A 22,478-nucleotide genomic window follows, 5' to 3' on the forward strand; every position below is an offset into this window, starting at 1 on the left:
AGAGCTAATCTTACATTTCGCCCACAGGGGTCAGGGGCTGTATTCATCCCTTCACGCTGTAAACACTGAAGTCCTACCACGTGGCAGGGCGTCGGCCTGGCCCCTGCACACTGCCACCTCTCGGTCAACCTTCCAAGAGCGAGGCAGCCGGCCAGCAAAACACCACTCGGTCTGCCTTCACAGCCTGCTCTCTTTTCTGTGCCTAATCCTTCGCTGAAATTCCTGAGGAACTTGGCTGAATGAATGATCGGCCGTTACAAAGAGCAAATGGTGCTAAGACTTCTAAAGGTTGACAGGGAAACTCACTCTGATTAGCCAGAAAATCTCCTTTCTTACAGGGAGGCAGGTCCTAAAACATCCTTAATTCCCAGGCCCTTGACACACTCTACTGCATGGTTACAGAAACTTCGCCTTAGAGCCGGAATACAACCTCCAAATCCCTGTCCGCTCAGCATGGTAGGCAGCCGCACCACTGCTGGGGGTGGGAGGAGGGCATGAGGCCTACTGGCTGGGGCAGCCTTAGGGTGGTCGAAAACAACGTTCCCACGCCCAATCCAACGCTGGGCTCCGTGAGTGCGGTCGGGTGCGGTGCCTTAAATCTAGAAGCATGAAATTCTGAAAATGGTAAGTGTCCAACTTGAATTAATTGCAGCCTTCCAAAAGTGTGTTTATTAGTGGGTGTTTAAACCCCTGGAAGGAATTTCCCCAGGGAGATAATACTATAAATTGTGATTATTTCACAAACCAGTCCTGAAAAGACTCTTTCAGCCCATTATATGCCAAAATGGAACTGAACAGTATACATTGGAAATGAAAAACTAGCAGAAAATAATTGACTTATGAGGGGTTCGTACACTATTTACAATGAAAGTTTAAAACAGCTTGTGGACTAGACCCAAGATGTACAATTCCTGAAATTGTTAGAAAGTGTGTCCATTGCATTGGGGAGCCAGCCAGACTGGAAGCTACTTGAACAGCGCCACCATTTCTAACACATCTTGTGTCCCTCCCAACTCCCCCGCCTAGGGTCCCTAATTAATATTGAGCAAGAACAGATGAATGACAGATTTTCCTAGAAGGAAACCTAGGAGCATCAGGAAAACAAATGCCCTACTCTCTTCTATCCACATAAAAGGGAAAAGGGCCAGTGGGGTTCAATGTCATTTATTGCTCACTAACAGGAAGCAATGGACTACCTCCTCCCCTGCCGCCATGTGATTTGGAATGGCCATTTCCACCTGTCAGATGCTTATGATAAGCTATACATGGGAGATCACATGGAAAACCCCAGTAAAGTTCAGACCGTGAGATGGTGGGGACGTGACATGACTGTCTTGTGAACTGTGAGGCATTGATGACCAGCTCCGTGATTTGGCACAGAGCGGGCACTCAAACATTTGTTGAATGAATGAAAGACTGCAGTGTCCAGGCAATAGCTTTTGACAGGCCCCCTGGGATCTGTACTGGTCAGTGTAGGGTTCTGAACCCTAAAATGTACATAACTTCTCAGCTATCACTCATTTTTCTAATTTTTATAAATGTGGGTAAAAGAACAGCTTCCCTTTCCTTTTAACTTTATAATATGGGAGGGAGAGGGGAAAGGCAGCACTAACTTGATGATAAAGGGGCCAGGACACGGTGGCAGTGGAGGCTACAAGGATGACGGAACCGCAGGCAGAGGACAGCCCAGCCGACAGACATGCGGGGGAATGCGGGTCCGGTGTGGCTGGGACTTCTGACTTTTGTCAAGGGAAACCAAAGTGAAATTTTTAAATGTAGAGTCTCCTGGTTTTTAATTGTGGCAACTAATAACTGTTTTCATAAAAACACCGTGTTAGCCAATTCCGATGTGTGATCAAAGATGAAGATGATTTATTCCCATGCTCTTCCTCAAGGCCAAAGAGCGAGGGTGGGAGAGGGCGCGCTGCCTCCTGTGAGTGTTCACACAGGACCAAGAAGGCTTCGAGGCAGGGCTTCAGCACGCAGGAGGCTGAGCAGACAGCCTCCAAGGCCCCTTCTAACTGTCACTAGGGCAATCGTTTTCACACTTTTAAAAAAATGAAATCTACAGTGAAGCCCAATACCTAAAAAGAATAAAACTGAGGTGCTCCGGATGAAGTTCTGACCTCCCACCCTGTACCCTGATGGCCCAAGGGGCTCCACTGTGGCCCAGAGTTCCACTGAAGCCACTTGGGAAACCAATGGCTGTGGGGGCGGACTTCTGGGGGTGAAAGGAAAGGAGACAAAGTCCAAGGCAAACTCTAAAGGGAAATGGACTTGGAGTCACAATCTAAAGGAAAAATATGTTTTGTAAAATGTTCCATTATGAAGTGCTTGTGGGTCGGAGCCAAAGGCAGGAAGACACCTATTAGCAATACAAGCTGAGAACTACGGTTTTGCCCACAGCCCTTGAGTTCAGAAAGCATGTTTAAGAGCCGGCACACTACCAGGCCTGGAGGCAAACTGGATAAAACCACGGAGAAACTGGGCATTGAGTGGGAGTTCTGTACTTTTTATTGATTTCAGAGAGGAAGGTAGAGGGAGAGAGAGATAGAAACATCAATGATGAGAACAAATCATTGATTGGCTGCCTCCTGCATGCCCCCCACTCGGGATCAAGCCTGCAACCTGGGCATGTGCCCTGACCAGGAATTGAACAGGTACCTCCTGGCTTACAGGTCAACACACAACCACTGAGCCACCCCAGCTGGGCGGGAGTTCTATACTGTAATTGGTATAGAACATTGGAGCTCAGAGGGACTAACTCATCCCAAAAGTTGACAGCTTGCAGGACCACGGCCACACTACAAACTCACGCTAAGGCCAGAAGACACCATTTTCACCTATAAAATGGCGAAGGGTTTTTAGTGTTTTAACGATAATGCCCAGTGCTGACAGCAATGCTGGAAGTGGACTTTCTCGTGTGCTGCTGGAGGGGGTCCGCTGCTGCCACCTTTCTGAAGGGAACCAGGTATCAGGACCCTTACAGGTCCACAGAAACCCCGCCCATCACTTCCACAGGTGCAAATGTATCCTGAGGAAATGGTCATGAACGTACCAGGTTTTATCTCCAAAGATGTCCCCTGCAGCATTATTCCCAGAAATCAGGACATCAAAGCAACCAACCTATTCAACACGAGAAAACTGGTTAAATTGACTTTGGCATAGCCATACTATGTAGCATTAAATATGATGCTATAATAATATAGGTAATGCCATAGAAAATATTCCTGAGATGAAATTAAGAGGAAAAATAGGACTACAAACACACCTTTTCTACAAGGATGACAATTTTTACAATAATGTACTCTGAGAGAAACAAGAAGAGGAATGCTCACAGGGAATGATGGGTGTTTTTTATGTTTTTCATTTTTAATGCAAATTTTCTACCATAATAGTATTTAATATAATTCTTCATTATTTTAAAAGGTACATAAAATGAAAGCATGGATGATTGTTTTGAAAGACTTTTGTAAAAATGTTCTTTGTGGGTATCACTTAAACTCATTTCACTGTATAATCCAATCAAAAATCCACCATCACTTATCCTGTTTGTGGTCCTTTCTCCTTCCTCTCCGATCTCTCCCAGTAAATGGAGATATTAGCAGGTCTGAAGCAGTCAGAGAAATTGCTAACTGACCTAAATCTCCAAATAAGATAAGACTCCAGGGCCATTCAGGTACTGCCTCCTGCTCAGTCCACTCAGAAAAGCTGGGTTTTTGTTTGGGTTGGTGTTTAACTCACCATAAGTAAGGGGACGGTGGCCAGCCCTGTCGTTCGCTGCTCAGGCCAGTATGCTGTGTTTGTTTATATGCAGATCTTTGCTCTCTGCAACGGGGCTGGGTGGATTTCTAGGACAGGACTACGTAGGCACACTTTGGGGGTGATCCCCTGTAAGGTGCCGTAATGGTGACGTCCTTACTACTGAAGATGTCATCAGGGAGTAAAGAATCCCCTTGCATTATCTATGCTAGCAGTGGCACTAGCAAGTCGTAAAATTAGCAATAATCTGGTCATTTAGATTACAGCCTTAAAAATGTTCCTCTACTTTGACCTGCTAATTTGTGCTATGGAAATCTATAAGAATCTGTGATTTAAGAAAAAAAAAAAGTTCAAAACAAAATTTTAACTCAACCTAATTTTTAAAAATATCTTAAACATATTTTTATTGATTTCAGAGAGGGAGAGAGAGATGGAAATATCAATGATGAAAGAAAATCATCCATCGGCTGCCTCCTGCAGGCCCCCTACCGGGGATTTAGCCAGGAACTGGGCATGTACCCTGACCGGGAATCAAACCATGACCTCCTGGGTCAGAGGTTGACAATCAACCACTGAGCCACACCATCTGGGCTCAACCTAATTCGTAATAAGGGAACGGTTGGGTGAGTCATCACTCGTGGTCCCAGCAGCATCTCCATCATGACAAAGCCAGAAGTTCTAATAGCTGTGAGCAGAAGCAAGCCTATAGGCTTCTCAGGCACCAAGAGTCGTAGGAATACCGGGTCCTCCACCCACACAGTCACTATTGAAACACATTTTATTGGCACCAATACTTGATCAGAGGCTAAAGAAAACGTCATTTAACTCATCACCTAGTATTGGCTGTGAGGAGTTCAGAAAAACGAGTTCACAGTAAAAAATGAGTTGACTGCTTTTCTAGGCCCTGGGCATCCAACTATTACCTAACACCCCCTATTAAACTATATCAGATATTGCAGTCACCAGCTTTAAATTTCACAGAAGATAAATTGTGTTTATAGACTAAAAGCCAAGCTCAAGGAAAGTGCTATCAAACTAGAAACAAAGATCTGGAAAGATGAAGGACTCAGCTGAACCTGGAGTTCAGGCTCGTGAAAAGCGAGTTTACAGAAAGAACTATAAACCTAATTGGAATGTGAAAAATAATTTACCTCAAATGATACACAGCATAAACCTTTCAAACACTTGCAACTTAACACCCTCAAGATGATGAAGCCTGCTCTTGTTCCAGGATGATAATTGCTTTTTAAGCACAAAGGGATCATAAAAATTCCACAGTGACAAAACAGAGAGTCCTGAAACGGCTCCATTAAAACACAATCGTGGCAAAGAGGATTAGCAGCGTTGTTGCCGTTGTGCCTGAAAGACTGCTCAACTCCAGGAGTGGGATGATAATCGAAGTTCTACACACCCAAGTTGTAAAGTGCGTATCTCATTGGTAAAATAATACCCTGGTCCCAGAGGAAATGCTTGGCAGAGACATAAGGCATGCCTTCAGCGGCTCCCTAAAACACACGCCGACTCTCCCTGGACAGGACCATCGAGCTCAACAGGTATGTATTGAGCACCTACTATATGCCACTTCCGGCTCTATGCGAGGCACAGCAGTGAACAATGTTAGGTCTGGCAGTTAATTCTACCCTGGACACGGACTTAAAACGAATTGAACATCCACTTTAACTGAAATGTACAATACTTATCTGCTACAAAAGTTTGGTATCCTGGAAAAAAAAAATGACAGGGAAGCATGGCTATAAATTTTTTCCAACAAGATGGGTCCTTTTACAAAAAATACATTAGAATAATCTATTATTGAGCTATATAGCTCCTATTAGTCACTGTTAACATCAATGAAAATGACTTTCTTCTGATAATACATTTAAAAATTATGTATATCTACTCAAATTTCACTTAAGAAGCACCATTTATCTTTTCAAATCTTTAAGTGGTCATCCTCAATGACAAAAGGCTAAAATAAGAGGTAATATTTGTATCTCTTCATAATTATCATCAATATTAGGCTATGAGCCATATCAAACACCTTTATATAACTCTTCCAATCACAAAACCTATACATAGTAGTTGCTTAATATTTGCTAGAACAATCCCTTAACCTGAATCTCTTAATCCCTGAATTTCAATGATCAAATACCCTATTCTTTCTAATAAGTTTTTTTAATTATTTCCAAATATTTTGACACATCACATTAAACATTTACAGACTGAATAATGCTTTCAAGACTCAAGAACCAGCATAAGATACATTTCCTAGGCTAAATCTAAAGGAGTTAAATTAAGCACACATGTAGGTTTATATAAAAAGCAATAAGAAATACACCAGTTTGTGTTGTTTCTTGAAATCTGATTGAAATCTGAGTTTAAATTTAAATGTACAGGAAAAAAGAAGAAATTGATTTCTTTCAAGAAGACAGCTTTGCAAAGTTGCAGAGCTGGTTCCACAGAACCAAGATTTCATCTGTCGTTGGTGAACCCAGCAATAAGGTTGTGGACAAGCAACAGTGTTGAAACCTTGTCAAGAAATATTTTAAATATTAAAAAGTTATGTCAACCCTTGTTCTGTTCATGACTAAACTTGATACAATCAAGAAAAATTAGTTTCGGATGTGGAATACTTCGGGGATTTGAAGTAGTTTGCTAAATAGGAAGCTAAATCCAATTACTTTTCTGAAGATTTGGCATCTTCAACTGAAAACCAATATTCCAATTAACATTAGACAAATATCCAAGCTTATCCACATGTTCCAGGCATCCTTTCTGGCCAACAAGTAGGCTGCATTTCTGTGTTTAATTATTCCCTTATGTATACATAGGGCCTGCATTATACTCGGAGTACATAAGGCCAAAAAAAAAAAAGAAATCTTACATTCCTCTGTGGTCCGCTTCTGCATGTGCACAATCCAAATTTAACCTCCTACATATTTTTATCTTTTCTAAGTTAAAAATGTGCCAACACAAGTCTTTTTTTAAAATATGTGATGTTTCAAACTACGTAAATGGAGGTAATATCAAAGGCACTCCCTGAATCACTTCGCTGTACCCAAAAATTACAAACAAAAAACAGCTTCATCATCAAATGTTGCCTCTAGCCTGCCTGAGGTCTAAAGCAATTCAGAGCACCCTGAGCTAGATTATTTATCTACGTGGCTCCCTTATCTTGCCAGGAGCGGGGCAGGCGGGAGTGGGGGCATGGCCAGTTGCTAGGCAATGGGTATAGAGTTTCAGTCATGCAACAGGAAACCGTCTCGAGATCTGCTGTCCAAGAGTGTGCACGCAGCTAACAAAGCTACACAGCATACTCACACATGTGAGTTAATGGGGTTAAGCCTATGTAGTTTTTTTAACACAGTTAAAAAAAAGTGGATGGATTAATAAAATGGGAGATGAGAGAGTAGAGAAAATAAAAGTAGACAGTTCTCATGAGACACGTGTGTGAAAGGGGGAAAGAAAGTATGGATTACATCTCCGAGAGAAACACAAGGAAAAGTTACAGGAGGCAGGTCTGCCGTTGCATGTTTATAGGCTGTAGGGAAGGAACAGAGAAAGGAAGAGATGGAGAATATATAAGCCAAAGAAATAGCTAAGAAATTAGGATTCCAGAAGCTAGTGGAAGGTCAAAAGGGTCAAGTGGAAAAGTGACCTGAAGAAGAGGAAGGAACCTCATCCTCTGAGACAGGACGACAGGAGAGGCTTGGAGAGACATGTGAGAGGCTGGCCTGTCGGTCTCAACCTTCCTGACCAATCGGATTGAGGGCTGTCTCCTGGGAGTGAGTGGAGGAGCAGGGTGAGCAGTGGCCCCAGGAGATTGCTGACTGACTGAGAGCAATGGGAGAAGGGACTGAGTACGGGGAAGCTAGAATTTCAAGCAAATGAACTCGAAGGCATGTTTTCAAGTGGCAGCAGGAACAGAGACAGTGCTCTGATGTGGTTGGCGTCTCAAAGGAAAGGAAAGAAAAGAGAGAGAGAGAGAGAGAGAGAGAGAGAGACTCATGGGACGAGGGAAGATACCACTTGAAATGATCAGTGTTAGTCCATGCCCTACAGCAGGGGTGGGGAACCTTTTTTTCCTGCCAAGGGCCACTTGGATATTTATAACATCATTCTCAACATTATCAACTTAAAAATAGCCTGCTGTATCTGGTCAAACATTTAATTAACTCGCCCCTAATACCAGGGCAGGGCCAGACCAAATGGTTTTGTGGGCCACACATGGCTCTCGGGCTGCACGTTCCCCACCCCTGCAAGCAAGGAATGTGAAAATAAACTGAACTTGGAGGCATGTTTTCAAGTAGAAACGGCCCTGATAAAGTGAGAGAGGAAGCTTCCTGCTGTAGCTAATGCAGAATGGAGCAAGCCCGCTTCACCTGTCTGCATTTACTGTTCACCAAGGAAGCCTCTCTTCGCTAACACAGACCTTTCTCTGCAAATCTGTTTGTTAAACAGTCCCCGTCCTTCCCCAGGATGCCACTGTTTCTGGCACTGATGGACGAGCAAGAAACAGTTCCAGTCGCCGGTCATCCAGGAGCTGACAGGTCACCAGGAGAAAAGAGGCTCGAAGTCAAGTAACTATAATGTCAGGCGGAATATAAATGTCACAACACAGGCTTCCTCATCATGCTCCTGAGGTTTCAAGCAGTTACAGATAACTGGGAGAGGCAAGATGAAATAGGAAAAGGCTTCAAAAGAGACAGACTTTGGAGGAAGCTTCCAGAAAAGAAGAGGAGTTGAGATTGGTGGGGAAGGGTGAGGTTCAAGTAGTGAGACTAGCATATGCAAAGGCATGATAAAAGAACTGCATAGGGTAATTTTGATCAAAAGAGAATAGTCTAACAAGCAAATAAAAAGATGTTCAACATTATTAGTCATCAGGAAAAATGCACTAAAATCATAATGAGATATCCAGAGTAAGACAACAGAATGGCTACAATTAAAAAACAGACAAGCCCTGGCTGGTGCGGCTCAGTTGGTTTAGCATGTCCCATGCACCGAAAGGTCACTGGTTCAATTCCCGGTCAAGGCACACGCCTGTGTTTCAAGCTCAGTCCCCAGTAGGGGGTGTTCAGGAAGCAGCCAATCAATATTTCTCTCTCATCAATGTTCCTCTCTCCCTCTCCTTCTCTCTCTCTAAAAAAATCAATAAAAGCATTTTTTAAAAAAAAAAAAAAAAAACAGACAATAACAAGTGATGGTGATGAAACTGGTGGAGAAACTGGAACCCGCATACATTGCTGGTTGGAATATAAAATGCTACCACACTGAGAAAAACAGTTCGTCAGTTGCATAAAAAGTTCATCATAAATTTACTATATGACCCTGTAATTCCACTCCTAACAATATACCAAGAGAAAACAAAACGTATGTCCACAGGAAGACATTACATGAATATTCCTAACAGCACTATTTATTTATTGGTCTAAATTGGAAACGACCCAAATGCCTATTGACTGATAAAAACAGATGTGGTGTACCCACACTATGGAATGCCACTCCGCAATAAAAAGGAGTAAACTCCTCACACACACTACAACATGGATAAACCTCAAAAACATTGTTTGGTAAAAGGACCCAGATCCAAAAAACTACTTATTGTATGATTTTATTTACATAAAATAAAGAGACAGAAAGTAGACTAGTAGTTTCTGGTATTAGGGGTGAGAGGGGATTAAGTGTAAATGGGCATGAGGGAGCTCTGGGGGGAACAGTAATGTTCTAAAATTCAATTGTGGTGATGGCTGCACAATTCTAAGTTTATTAAAAATCACTAAGTGGTACATTTACAGTGGGTGGATTCTGCAGTATGCTAAGTATCCATTAATAAAGCTTTTTTTTTTGTCAGAGGATAGGCTAGCTTGACTGGCAAGCAGGTTTTGCAGAAGTAGGGGTGAAGATTAGAAGGAGGTGGGTTGCAGTCTTCAGAAATGTTTGAATGCCAGAGTGAGACAACAGGGGTCTCCTGGAGGTTTGGGAATGGGACAGCACAAAAACAAACAAAGGAAAAGTACAGATAATTACATGGAGAAGGTTAGTCTTACCTGATGTGTCAGATAAGCAGTCGACTCGTTAGATCATAAGGACCAGGATCTATGGGCTTCCTTGAGTTCATGGCCTCAATTTCGCAAGGGCCGATCTTCCTACACACCTCTACCTTGAGTCATGAAGGTGGGGTAAAAGATGGAGGGGGAGATGACCCAGTGAAAATCTATCACTTCCATGGGAAACACATCTCCAAACATATATGACCTCTGAGCCCATCATTCTAACTGGTGAGTCAACTGAACAAGAATATTAAGTGCTGGCCAGAAGCCAGTCCCAGATGGGGGGAAAGGGCGGTAGAGAATCAATGTTTGGGTGGGAGGGGAGGTTGGATTTCCCTGAAATCTAATATTCTGCTATAAGAGATCTGAAAATCATGTAAAAGGAAACTTTAAAATAGAGTGTGAGCCATCATGGAAAATAGTGAAGTACCTGCTGATTTCACTGCACAAAATTCTATTAACAATTCTCAGATAGAGTAACAATATATTTAAATCGATTTAAAGACCAACGTTCAAAGTCATTTCTTTTCATTTAATTGTGTTTACCTACTATGACCTTCTCCCTGGGTATACAGTTGGGTCTCACAAAAATATCTTTTTAAAGAGATACCACCTCAACTTATCCTTGGTTTCATGTGGTACTTTCAAGCAGCACTCAGCACACTGCCAGCACTCTGTTTATTCATACACAAACACACAGCAGGACTGATAAAACTGCTCAGCTGCTCACAGATACTCTTATAAAGACTGACATTCCTTCTTTTAATCCTCCTAGGTCTCTCTAGGAAACTGGCTCTGTTTCCCTTTATTTAAAGAGAGAGGAAGGGGGAGGAAGGAAGGTAGAGAGGAGGGTTGTGAGGATTGTGATCATTGTTAATTCACAATTCAAACCATTCAGAACTCCACTTACAAAAAACTAATACAAAAGGCATAAGTGTGCCAGATGGGATTAAACAGGAAGACAGATAACATACATGAAAGAAGACTTCATACAATTACAGATAATTGGAGGCCACTTATATATTTTTCTCTCATCACTGACACAAAAAGATAAGATTTGCATTTCCTTATAATGGGCCCATAAATAGCTTTATTGTAATATTAGACACATCTTGCTTCTGAATGTATCTCAAAAGACTAATTTTAAAAAAAAAAGATCAAACAACAAATAGAAGGAAATTGTCCCACAAGAGCATACCCCCTGATTACTTTGGCTTAGAATACTTTTTATCAGACAGGTGATCAAATTTCTGAATCTGATAAATTCACCAAAGCGAAATCCTAACGTTGAGTTTACAACCTAGGGAATTGTTCAAACTAACACTAGCAAGCAGAAAACTTAAATACTGACTGAAGAACATGCAGATAAAAGAAATATGCATTTAATTTATAAAAAAAAAATGCATGCCCCAGGGAAGTAAAGCATACCAGATGGATATTAAAAGTAGAATGTTTTTTTAATACACTAATAGGTCTGTTCTCCCTTTGATTTATGTACAACACCCATTAATGTCAATTAGTGCTACATACTTCAACCCAGGGAAGCATAACTCCAATGTTATAATAATACTTTGCACTTACATATTTTGTTTGAAAACTAATTCCGTCTCACAAAGCCCTGTAACTTAGATCCTGATCATTCAAGTCCACCGAACAATGGTAACGGGTCAACAGCCACACCCCAGTCTAGGGCTGACATTAGATGACCCCGAAGGCTCCATTTGTTCCTGAAATTCTGAACCGCCAGAAAGTTCAGTCTCAGCCCCTTGCCCTAACTATTATGCAGATACAATAAATATCTATGGAGAATGTTACTAGAAGATAAGCACCATGTTGGATGCTTCTCAGACAGATTCTAAGAGTCCAAGGATGAAATTAAAGCAGCAAGGCTCAGAGGGGTTAGCGACATGCCCCAAGTCAAGGAGCCAGGAAGAGCTGAAACAAGGACCCAAATCTGTGGACACAAATTTGATGTGTGTTTTTCTTCTTTTCCAAATTCTAAGAGAAAGTTTATTTAGGAAGTTACAGAGGTAGGAGAAGTGAGCCACCTGGGCTGCATGGGCTCAGGACACAAGTTACAGAGGCAAAAAGGGGAGCTTAGAGAGAGAAAGGCAAAGGCAACATGCTTGGAGGGAAGAAGAGGGGAAAGCGAAAGGCAAGGGTGTACTCCTGAGAGGGAGAGCGTACCTTTTTTTTTTTAATACCTGAATACATGGTTTATGTAAGGGAAGGTTCCTGGTAGTCCCCTAGCCATATAAGAGTACTTCCCACTGCTCACTGTTCACATCCAGTGAATGAAAACCATTGGGTCAATGATAGTCTTATCATAAACAAGAATTTAAAAGAACTAAAGGAAATTAAAAATCAAGAAAAGAGGCATTACAAGAAACAATATAAATTGTGAGGTGACAACTATCTGTAGCAAGAACTGTAATGTCCACTAAGGTAGCCACTAGCCACATGTGGATATTTAGCACTTGAAATGTGTTGCAAGTATAAAATAAACCATGTTTTCAAGACTTACTATGAAAAAATATAAGTATCTCAATAATTTTTATTGGATTACATGTTGAAATGGTAACATTAATATCACTTGTTTTATTTTACTTTTTTAATGTGGCTACTAAAAATTATATATATATGGCTCACAATTGGAGCTTCACATTTACTTCTATTGGGCTAGACCATATAGCCACACACACTGATGAATATTGAATATTTCAGTGATGTACTTGTAACAAACACACTTTGGAGAACACATTCTAGGTTGCACTCTAACCTGGTTGAAAAAAATTTACATAATTTTGAAAGAGCTTTGTATACGTCTCTCATTTGCCTAAAGGGACTAGTGAGGTTAGGGTCAACAAGACAACACCAACTCTATTCCTATATTCACTCAAGTACAAGTACAGGTACCTAATTGCTCTCTTTTGAATAAACTAACTCATCTAATCTAATAATAGACAAACAGGGCAACTGACCGTACCTTCGCTACGCCTCCCATTGGCTAATCAGCAAGATATGCAAATTAACCGCCAACAAAGATGGTGGTTAATTTGCATACGCGGCTCAGGCCAGAGCAGCAAAGGCGCTGAAGGCAGCTCCAGCCGGAGCGAAGGCCTGGGTGCCGGGTGCCGGAGGAAAACCGGTGCTGGCAGCCAGGGGAAGGGAAGGCCTATTGCACGAATCTTTTCGTGCAACAGGCCTCTAGTCCTATATAATAAAAGGGTAATATGCAAATTGACCTAACAGCAGAACGACTGGGAATGACTGGTCACTATGACACACACTGACCACCAGGGGGCAGACGCTCAATGCAGGAGCTGCACCCTGGTAGTCAGTGCGCTCCCACAGGGGGAGCTCTGCTCAGTCACAAGCCAGGCTGACGGCTGCCAGCACAGCAGTGGTGGCAGGAGCCTCTCCCGCCTCCTCAGCAGCGCTAAGGATGTCCAACTGCAGCTTAGGCCTGCTACCTGCTGGCAAGTGGACATCCCCTGAGGGTTCCCGGGCTGCCAGAGGGATGTCTGACTGCCAGCTTAAGCCCGATCACCCGGGGAGCAGGCCTAAGCCAGCAGGTGAACATCCCCCGAGGGGTCCCAGACTGCAAGAGGGCACAGGCCGGGCTGAGGGACCCCCAGCCCCGAGTGCACAAATTTTTGTGCTCCGGGCCTCTAGTACAGTGGGGCCTTGACTTACAAGTGTCCTGACTAACGAGTTTTTTGAGATACCAACTGTCTCTCGGCCGATTTTTTGCATTGAGTTGATAGAGTAATTTGAGTTAACGAGCTCCTTAACGAGCTCGGTCTCAGAATGAATTAAACTCCTAAGTCAAGGCCCCACTGTATATGAAATAATAACCCAAAATTCTACACATTCAGAAACTATAGAAATTAACTTCTAAGGTATACATAAGAGAGAGAAAATATTTCCTCCGAAAATACCAATGAAGACCAAGAGTTGAGGACCATATCTCATTTTTCTTTTTCTTTTTCTCTTTTAAAATATATTTTTATTGATTTCAGAGAGGGAGAGATAGAAACATGAATGATGAGAATAATTGATTGGCTGCCTCCTGCACACTCCCTACTGAGGATCGAGCCCGCACCCCAGGTATGGGCCCTGACAGGAAATTGAACCCTTACCCCCTGGTTCATAGGTTGACGTTCAACCACTGAGCCACACCAGCTGGGCTATATCCCATTTTTCAAAAAGTTATTATTTCTTTTAACTGTAGTAAAACCCAAAGACTATAAAATTTACCATCTTAACTATTTTTCAAGTGTATATTTCAGTAGCATTAAGTATATTCACGAATTGTGAAAGAATTATTTTCATGCTTATCAAATTATGATCATAATATTAAAGGAGATGGTTTAAGAACATAAAGTCAACTAAAACAAATGTATACCATTTTTAATTTTTTTATTTCTTCCAAATCTTCGCACACCTACCTATTATAGATACATCCATTTCATTATTTATTTACTACATATTAACCTGCTTTTTTCAATTACTACAAATGTTTTCTATTATTCCAGTTTTTTAAATAATGACATGAAATGATATCATTTCAAATAGAACTACAATAACCTAATCATTTTCCAACTATGAAAAGCTGGTTTCTAATTTCTTGCCAAGGTGATTAATACTGTAAATAAACAACTTTGTGAACTATTTTCCAAGAGTAGAAATAAGGGGTAAAGACATACAAACTTCCTTTTTTTTTTCTTTTGCCATCCCATCCTTTTCTTTGTTAACTTACCTCTTCCATTCATCCCAAACATGTGACTGCAAATTTCTGTGCCCCTTCTGACCTGTTTATTCTCTCCTTCACAGAAAGATTTCTTTTTAGCTCTTAAGTGGGTATAAGAAAAACAAATGCAGCCCATCACCACATCCCAGAGACTTCCTCCCAGTCTATTAGCAGAGTGTTTTCCTTGCCATGGCAAAGGGGAACGCAGGCCTCTGAAGCGTTTCATCACATATTCCTTTGTGTTATCGGCCAAAATCATGCTCATTTGAAAAGTCATAGACCAAAAAGCTCTCAGACTTCTGTGTGGCTGAAAATGACTTTTATATATCAATTCCATACAAATAAACAGAGTGGAAGGAAGTTTTAAGCACAGAAAAAGTAACAAATAGCAAAACGAAACCACAGGATCTCTGTTTAAAATTAGGCCTAATACAGCCCCTGTTTTCCACAAGAGAGAAATTGGCCAAGTGCTTTTCTAGAACATTAATGACTATCAGTCATTACATCACACATATGTCATCTGACACAATGAAACGTTCAGATTAGTAAACATTTTCCCTCTGCTACAACAGAGGGTCAGTGTTCACATGGGGAGGAGAAATCTGGGTACACACACGAGCATCACAGCAGAAGCCAAGCCGGAGGGTAAGTCTAAGTTCCCTTCATTCAGTTCAACCCATCAGTCCTGCTTTGACTAACAAACATACGTGAAAATTTTATAATGTGAAGAGAACTTATTTTCCAAGCTTTTCTGCCAAACGCAATAAGCATTAGCACTGGACGGCAAAGAAAACTGAACTTCAGTAAAAGTCAACACATTAACAGTCGCCTCTTCCCCCGATACCCCAGTTTCAGACGTAACATATCCTTTCGGGAATGCTCCAGATTTCGTTACCTGTCCAATAGGGTAGTCACAATGAATGCTGGGTGGTTGGTCATAAATATATGCCACGCATATGCACAAAGAGTTTGCATGAATCTTCTTTGTCTTTAATCCTACTGTAGTTTTGCTAAAGAAAACCTAGGATGTCTACGTTCCATCAGGAAATGATTAAAATAAAAATGCCACATGAGTTAGAAAAGCAGGGACTTTGGAATCTGTGACATTGGGCAAGTTGCTTAACTCTGCTCAGAGCCTCAAGTTCTTCATCCATAAAGTGGGAGCAATAATGCCACCCTCACGAAATGATTGTATTAAATAAAGTGATAAATGAAACTGACCTAAGACTCAACAGATACTCAATAAATATGAATTTCTCTTCTCTCCCCTTACTTCAGGGGTGGGGAACCTTTTTTCTGCCAAGGGCCATTTGGATATTTATAACATCATTCGAGGGCCATACAAAATTATTAACTTAAAAATTAGCCTAATATGTTTGTCAAACATTCAATTAACTCACCCCTAACACCTTGGCAGGGCCGGACAGACATTTCCCACCCCTGCCTTACTTCCTTTCTTAGGTTCTTCAAAACCATATTCAGATGGTTGACAAGGCAGTAATTCCAATTACACAAATGATGAAATTTAGGTGTCTCGCTGCTAAAAATTAAAAAAGAAATTCTCCGCATGCTTACTTTCATTTAACATTATACCTCTAAACCTAGAAAGTTAAAGGTCTTTCTAAAAGGAAGCCTTTTTCCCCAAAATTTGAGAATAAATTCTTGAAATTGTGGTGAGCAACTGGAAAATCTTCACTCAAGGAGGCCAGGCCCTTCCCATGTAAGAATCCCAAAGATGCTTTCCCCAGAGCAAGAGCACTGGTCCTTCTGCTCAGCGCTGGTGGCCAGGGAGGACTGCCTGGCAGGTGCCCCCATGAGTGCGAGGTGGCAGCAGGCCGACACTAAAGACAGGCATGCTAGTAAGAGTAAAACAATAATGTGGGCGTGTGGGTTTCAGTCACTGTCCAATCAAAGACACAGGCTATAGGAAATGCCTTACAGTTAAAAGCAGGAGACAAGTGCTTGATCGACCCCCTTGTGCACCTAACCTTATAACTATTGACGGGGGATTTTTATGCCAGTGACCACCTGTTGGAAGTCTAAAGAGAGGCTGCAACCCGCAACATGCCTAAAGACAACGAATGCAGAACAGTGCTCCTACGTGAGTTAACCTTGTCACCAGGGTCACTTAGCCAGGATGCCTTTCCCAGAAGGAAGCCCGGAGCTGTCCAGAGGAGCTCTCACGGATGCCCACTGCACCTCTTTTTCTTCCTTTTGGGGAAATTTGCAGGTGGTTTGGGGGCAGTGGTAATAAAGCCATTCTGTCTGAAAACTCTACTCTGTCTTTGAACTCTGTCATGTATTTGAACTCTCAGTCTTCTTGTCCTATTCATCACAAATGAGTATCCTGACAGCCAGGGCCTCCATTGCTGTGGTGTCCAGAGCAACACGGAAATACGGGGCCTCTTGTTCGATAAGTACTAGGGATTTCAAGATGGCCACCACAGAGCATGAGACCAAACATGGGTCCCGTGAGCCCGCCCGGGACAGGGCTGAGGGGAGGATATGCAAGGAGACTGGACAGCGAGTCCATCTCCAAACAACTGGCCGGACTGAGCATGTCAGTGAATGTCCAGGCAGCCTCGTTAGCCTGCACACAACACACATACTCTGCTTGCTTTAAGCATCTCCTGACAAAACTAACGGATCTTAAAGTCCATAGACCACAACTGATTATAAATGAATAAGATTCTAATGACAACAAAAGGTTCTCTCATTCAAAAGTACAGAAAACCTAAGTTCAAGGGTTAGGGAACGTGATTATATTTCTGAAAAGTTGATAAAGAATCAAGCTGGAGAATTTAGCCTTATGTATAATCTTGTAATTTTCATTGGGAAATTATGTTCATAATTTAACTATGTCATTAAAAATTTACTAAAAATAATTAAAATAAAGAACATTATCTAGTTATAATTTAATGTGAATATATATGATAAAATTGAGTTGTGAATTACATTGAAACTAAGTCACATTTTCTTATAGTATTCACATTTTTCTTTTAAAAACTTGTTCATTCCCTTTTTTTATCTAAAAAGAATGGAGGCTTAAAAACACATATTCAAGTGAAAACCCCTGGTTTTGATCATCTTTTCTATAACCGTACATATCATGGAAAAACCCAACCCCAAGGCTAAGCAGAAAACATAAAAAAACCAGCACTTTAAGTGTATAAAGACAAGGAAGTCTTGCTATCTGGAAAAGATGGGAAGCATTAAATCAAGCATCCTCATCAAATGCCTTTAAGCACTCCTCTGCCACTGTGTCCACAAAAAGACCCAGCCTCATTAAAGATGAGACTCAGCCAATCTGCAGCCCAAGTGTGGTAGGCATGGCAGGAGGCCCGAGAAGGAGAGAGACAAGTCAACAAAGAGATCCCGAGGAGGAGGAGGGAAAAGAAAACCATGAAAAACAAAGCAAATGAAAAGGACACGGAAGAGAGAAGTGTGTGTGGACCAGAGACCCATCAGGCCTACGAGGAGCCACATAACCGTTCCTGCACGGGAGCACTCGTGTCTGTCTTTGGAGAGCCATGTGCCCCCACTCCCACATACACTGTGGAGCAGAATCTCTGTAACGACACGGTGAGTACTTACCCCATCGTATGGAAAAAAGCCCAGGGTTCTTTCCAGAGTGCCCTCCTGCTGCTACAGACTTTTCAAATAACCATGAGGATTTCAAGCAGCAAATGTATTATCAATACAGTTATTGAGGTTTACATATTAGCTATTTTTCTTTCCTCTAGGGAAGCTAACTCTGAAAAAAAAACACCTGATTTTGAAAATCAACAGAACGTGGTAGAGGTACTACCACTGGCACTGTACTTGCCTGCTTGTAGGTGCCGTCCAGCAGGGTGTCCAGGTGTTGGAGGGGGGCGGGAGTTTTGTCTTTGAACCTTGTTAACAGCCGGCGCTGGATGGCCCGAAATTGCACAGCTCTTTCGGATAAGAGTTCTTCCAACTTTTCACCATTTATCCGCAGCTACAACAAAGAGTTTCTTAAATTCAGGTTAAATGTGTACAACAAAAATATTTAAAGTAAAAATACAGAAAATTCCAATAAAAGTCTGAAAGAATAAGAAATAAAAACATATCATAGAGTTAAGAATTAAAATGGTGATATTTGGTACATGAATACATAGGTAATACAATGGAGTAGGTTAAATAAAAATTTAGTAAAGATGCCTAGTATGCCTAGGGAAAAATAGATTATTTAATAAATGTCTTGAGAAAATTAATTAAATACATGGGGGAAAGAATAAGAATTTCTCCCCCAGTATTTACAGCAAAATTAATTGCAGAGGAATTAAAAGTTTAGACACAATAAAAGTACCAGAAAAATTAGAATTTTTACATAATCTCAGCATGAGAAAGACCTTTATGAGTATAGTCAAAAGTCAAAAGCCACACACACACAAACACACACACACGTGATAAAGGACTGAAAAAAATTAATTCTATATGGTTTACGAAAAGAAAAACATTATGAGTAAAGTGATAAGACAAAAAGCAAACTGCAAAAAGAACAATAACCACACAGACTAAAAGTCATGCCCCTAAACTAATATCCAGAAAGCATCTACAAATCAATGAAAAAGGACCACACCCAATACAAATCATTAAGAAAAAGAGCAACAACCCAATAGAAAAATGAGCAAAATTTACAGAGAAGTTAATACAAATAAGCTCTCACACATACAGCCTTTGACCTACCAATCCCACTTCAAGGATCTTATCTTATGGGTATGCCTGCAAAAACTAATGTAGATATAAGCATAGTCATTATAGGATAGTTTGTCATTGTAGTAAGATGTTATTAAAAATAAAAATACTCATCAATAGGGGAACAGATTAAATGAATAAAGATGACTACTTTGCAGGACTACTGGGTACTGATATGCAAGGCTATCCAAAGATACACTAAATGAAACAAAGAAAATAAAAAATACAGAATAGTATGTACAATGTACTACCATTCATGTATTTTTTAAAAACAAATCTGTTGACATAGTTGTGATTGCATGAAATAGTTCTAGAAAGACGCACCGAAACCAGATACCAAATGTTGGCCCCAAAGAGGAGATTGGAGGATGAGAATCAGAAATTACTCTTTCCACTGTAACTCTTTCCATAAGTTTTAAGTTTAATATTATTAAGATACAAGAAAGCTAGTCAAAGTTATAAAGTAGAAGAAACTCTCTATGAAATTAGATCATGTGAACTACTAATTCAACTTATAAAACAGTCATAACTAGTTCTGAAATAAATATACCCAAAATGTTCAGAAATCAAGCATAGCTAACATTTCTGATATCAAACCAAACTTCCTTATCTTTTCATTATATGTACTTTCCAATATGTGATTTAAAAATCTTGGAATTTTATTAGCTTCTTTTAATACCAATGTTAGAAACAATAAGGAATTAACTAAATACAAGAATATTCTATTGAAGGGGGAAAAAGCTTTTTTTTTTTTTAAATATACTTTATTGATTTTTTACAGACAGGAGGGGAGAGGGATAGTTAGAAACATTGATCAGCTGCCTCTTGCACGCCCCATACTGGGGATGTGCCCGCAACCAAGGTACATGCCCTTTACCGGAATCGTCCACAGGCCGACGCCCTATCTGCTGAGCCAAACTGGTTAGGGCGAAAAAGCTTTCTTTACCAAAAGTTGTGATATATTTCTTAAACTAAAATGTTTTAAAAATAATATTTCATCAATAATTATGACGATAATATCAGTATATAAAAAGGGAAACTCTAGTAAGTTCTTCAACTCTATTTGATAATGACATTATTTGTAATTGGATTGTATCCACTGAATTTTTCCCTTTATGTTCAGACTGTGTTAAACAAAGTTATTATAGCTTGAAGTCAATGCCTTGAGGATGTTGAAAGGGACTGAAATTAGGTAGACTATTCATGTGACTCTCTCTCTCTCACACACACACACACACACACACACACACACACACACACACACCATCCTATATAATAAAAGGGTAATATGCAAATTGACCCTAACGGCAGAACAACCAGAACGACCTCTGGACCAGTCACTATGAGGCGCACTGACGCCCTCTCAGTCCCTTTCCCCCGCTGGCAGGCTCCGATTGCCTGATGGTGAACGGGGAACCAGGGGTGGGTGGCGGGGGACACGGACAGCACCAAGCCAAGGCCCCGCCCCACCGGTCACCCCACACACAGAGGGTGACTTGTGGCAGGGGCAGGGCTGGCGAGTGGGCAGGAACAGCGGACCTCTCGGTCCCTTCCCCCGGCTGGCACTAATCATCCGATGGTGAATGGGGGAACTGGGGGTGGGTGGCAGCGGGGGGGCAGGGCCAGCTGCGAGCAGCCAGGGAAAATGGCCCTGAACACAAGCCAGGCCTAGGACCATACCTGCACAAAAATTTCGTGCACTGGGCCTCTAGTAATTTATAAACAGAAATACAAAATCCTATTGAGTCCTCAAAAAGTACTCACTCTAGCTTCCTTGAATGATGTTCAAAATTCTTTTGCAATTCCCCTTTGTAATTGCCTACAAAGTCTATCTATAGACCAATAAATAAGTGGAGCCTGGTGAATTTTTTTAACACATGGGACTTTTAAAACAATTAAATATTCAGGCAACAAATTTACTGTCAGATCTCATTTATTTAGACATTTAGTCATTTAGCATTTTACTAAGCGTCCATGGTGCCAGATACTGGCGAATATTTTATGTGGTTACCCTCATTCAGATGCAGAAGTTGTGGTGTGCTTGTTAAGAAAGAAAAGGAAAAATCACTTTGCTTTACAATCACACCTCATTTATGGCCTGCTAGTGTTAGTTAGCCTAATGGCTGCCGATAAGCTCCAATTGTTTCAACACCGGGTTATTGGGGTCAAAGGTTAAGTCCTCATGTGGAAGAATTAAATCAGCTCTGTTCTGAGGCAAGACCACATGCTTAGCTCCAGGCAGCGACTCTTAATTGTCTGCAACTGATCACAAACCAGATTCACAAAAACTAACGTCCATAAAAGAAGAACAGGTTGAAGTATCTGGCCGAATAGCGTGTATCATACAATTCTTACCTCTGCAGCATCTCTTTCTTTAATGTGTTGAAAAATTATAAATAATATTTGTTCTAATCATACACACCTCAAAATGATGATCGATCAATGCAAAATATTCTTGAAGGGGCATGGATCCAGAAAAAGAACATGCAAAATCTTTGCTTCCCTGCTTTTCAAAATATTCTTGGAGGCGGATAATAAGCTCATTTGTTATGAGCCAAAGATCTTCAAATTGTTCACTCTGAATGCGATATCGTTCTAGGAGAGGGAAAAAAATAATTAATAAAAATGCTTATTACTAGCTGAAAATACATGAATCGTTACTAACTCTGATAATGAATACCAAAACAAAAAGGACAAAGATTTCTTTGATGGACTATAGAAACAATTTCTACTGGCTTGATAAAATATTTGTAGTGCATTACTGAGGTTTTCTGCATCAGCCACTTAACATTTTCAAATTTAATGCCAAAGGTATGTGGTCACAGTGCCAAGCTATAGAGTATGGTCCTTTTTACTCTGTATGTATCTTATAATATGTTACAGTACAATAAGAAAAAAAAAAACACTCAAATTTGGGTCCTTCTAAAGAACAAACAACACTTTACTTTAAAGGTAAGAAAACAGCCATTGTAAAAATACAATCTTGTATCATTACAGTAAACTTCCATATCATGGACTAATTCAGCCAAGGAGTGGCCATTAAAGCCGGAAGGCCATTCTATAATAAAGTAGGTTTTCTGAATGTGTATGTTAAAAAATTGACAAATTTATTTATTTACATGCTTTTCCTTATGTGGACACATTTGTAAAATTAAAAGTTTAATTTCACAGAAAAGTTTTCTGTGTGTATT

The 22,478-nt window shown here is 40.8% G+C and overlaps 1 protein-coding gene across 1 annotated transcript in view; it reads right to left on the minus strand.

Moving 5' to 3' along the window:
• The window catches only part of BBS9 (Bardet-Biedl syndrome 9), a 311,978-nt gene that overhangs the window by 134,543 nt on the left and 154,957 nt on the right, over positions 1 to 22,478 (minus strand). The window contains exons 18-19 of the mRNA XM_006085338.3: positions 21,710 to 21,882; positions 18,395 to 18,547 (exon numbers count right to left, since the gene is read on the minus strand). Coding sequence (XP_006085400.1) covers positions 18,395 to 18,547; positions 21,710 to 21,882 — 326 coding nt within the window. The remainder of the gene's footprint in view (positions 1 to 18,394; positions 18,548 to 21,709; positions 21,883 to 22,478) is intronic.

This window comes from Myotis lucifugus, unplaced genomic scaffold, assembly GCF_000147115.1.
Source record: "Myotis lucifugus unplaced genomic scaffold, Myoluc2.0 scaffold_18, whole genome shotgun sequence".
NCBI lineage: Eukaryota > Metazoa > Chordata > Mammalia > Chiroptera > Vespertilionidae > Myotis > Myotis lucifugus.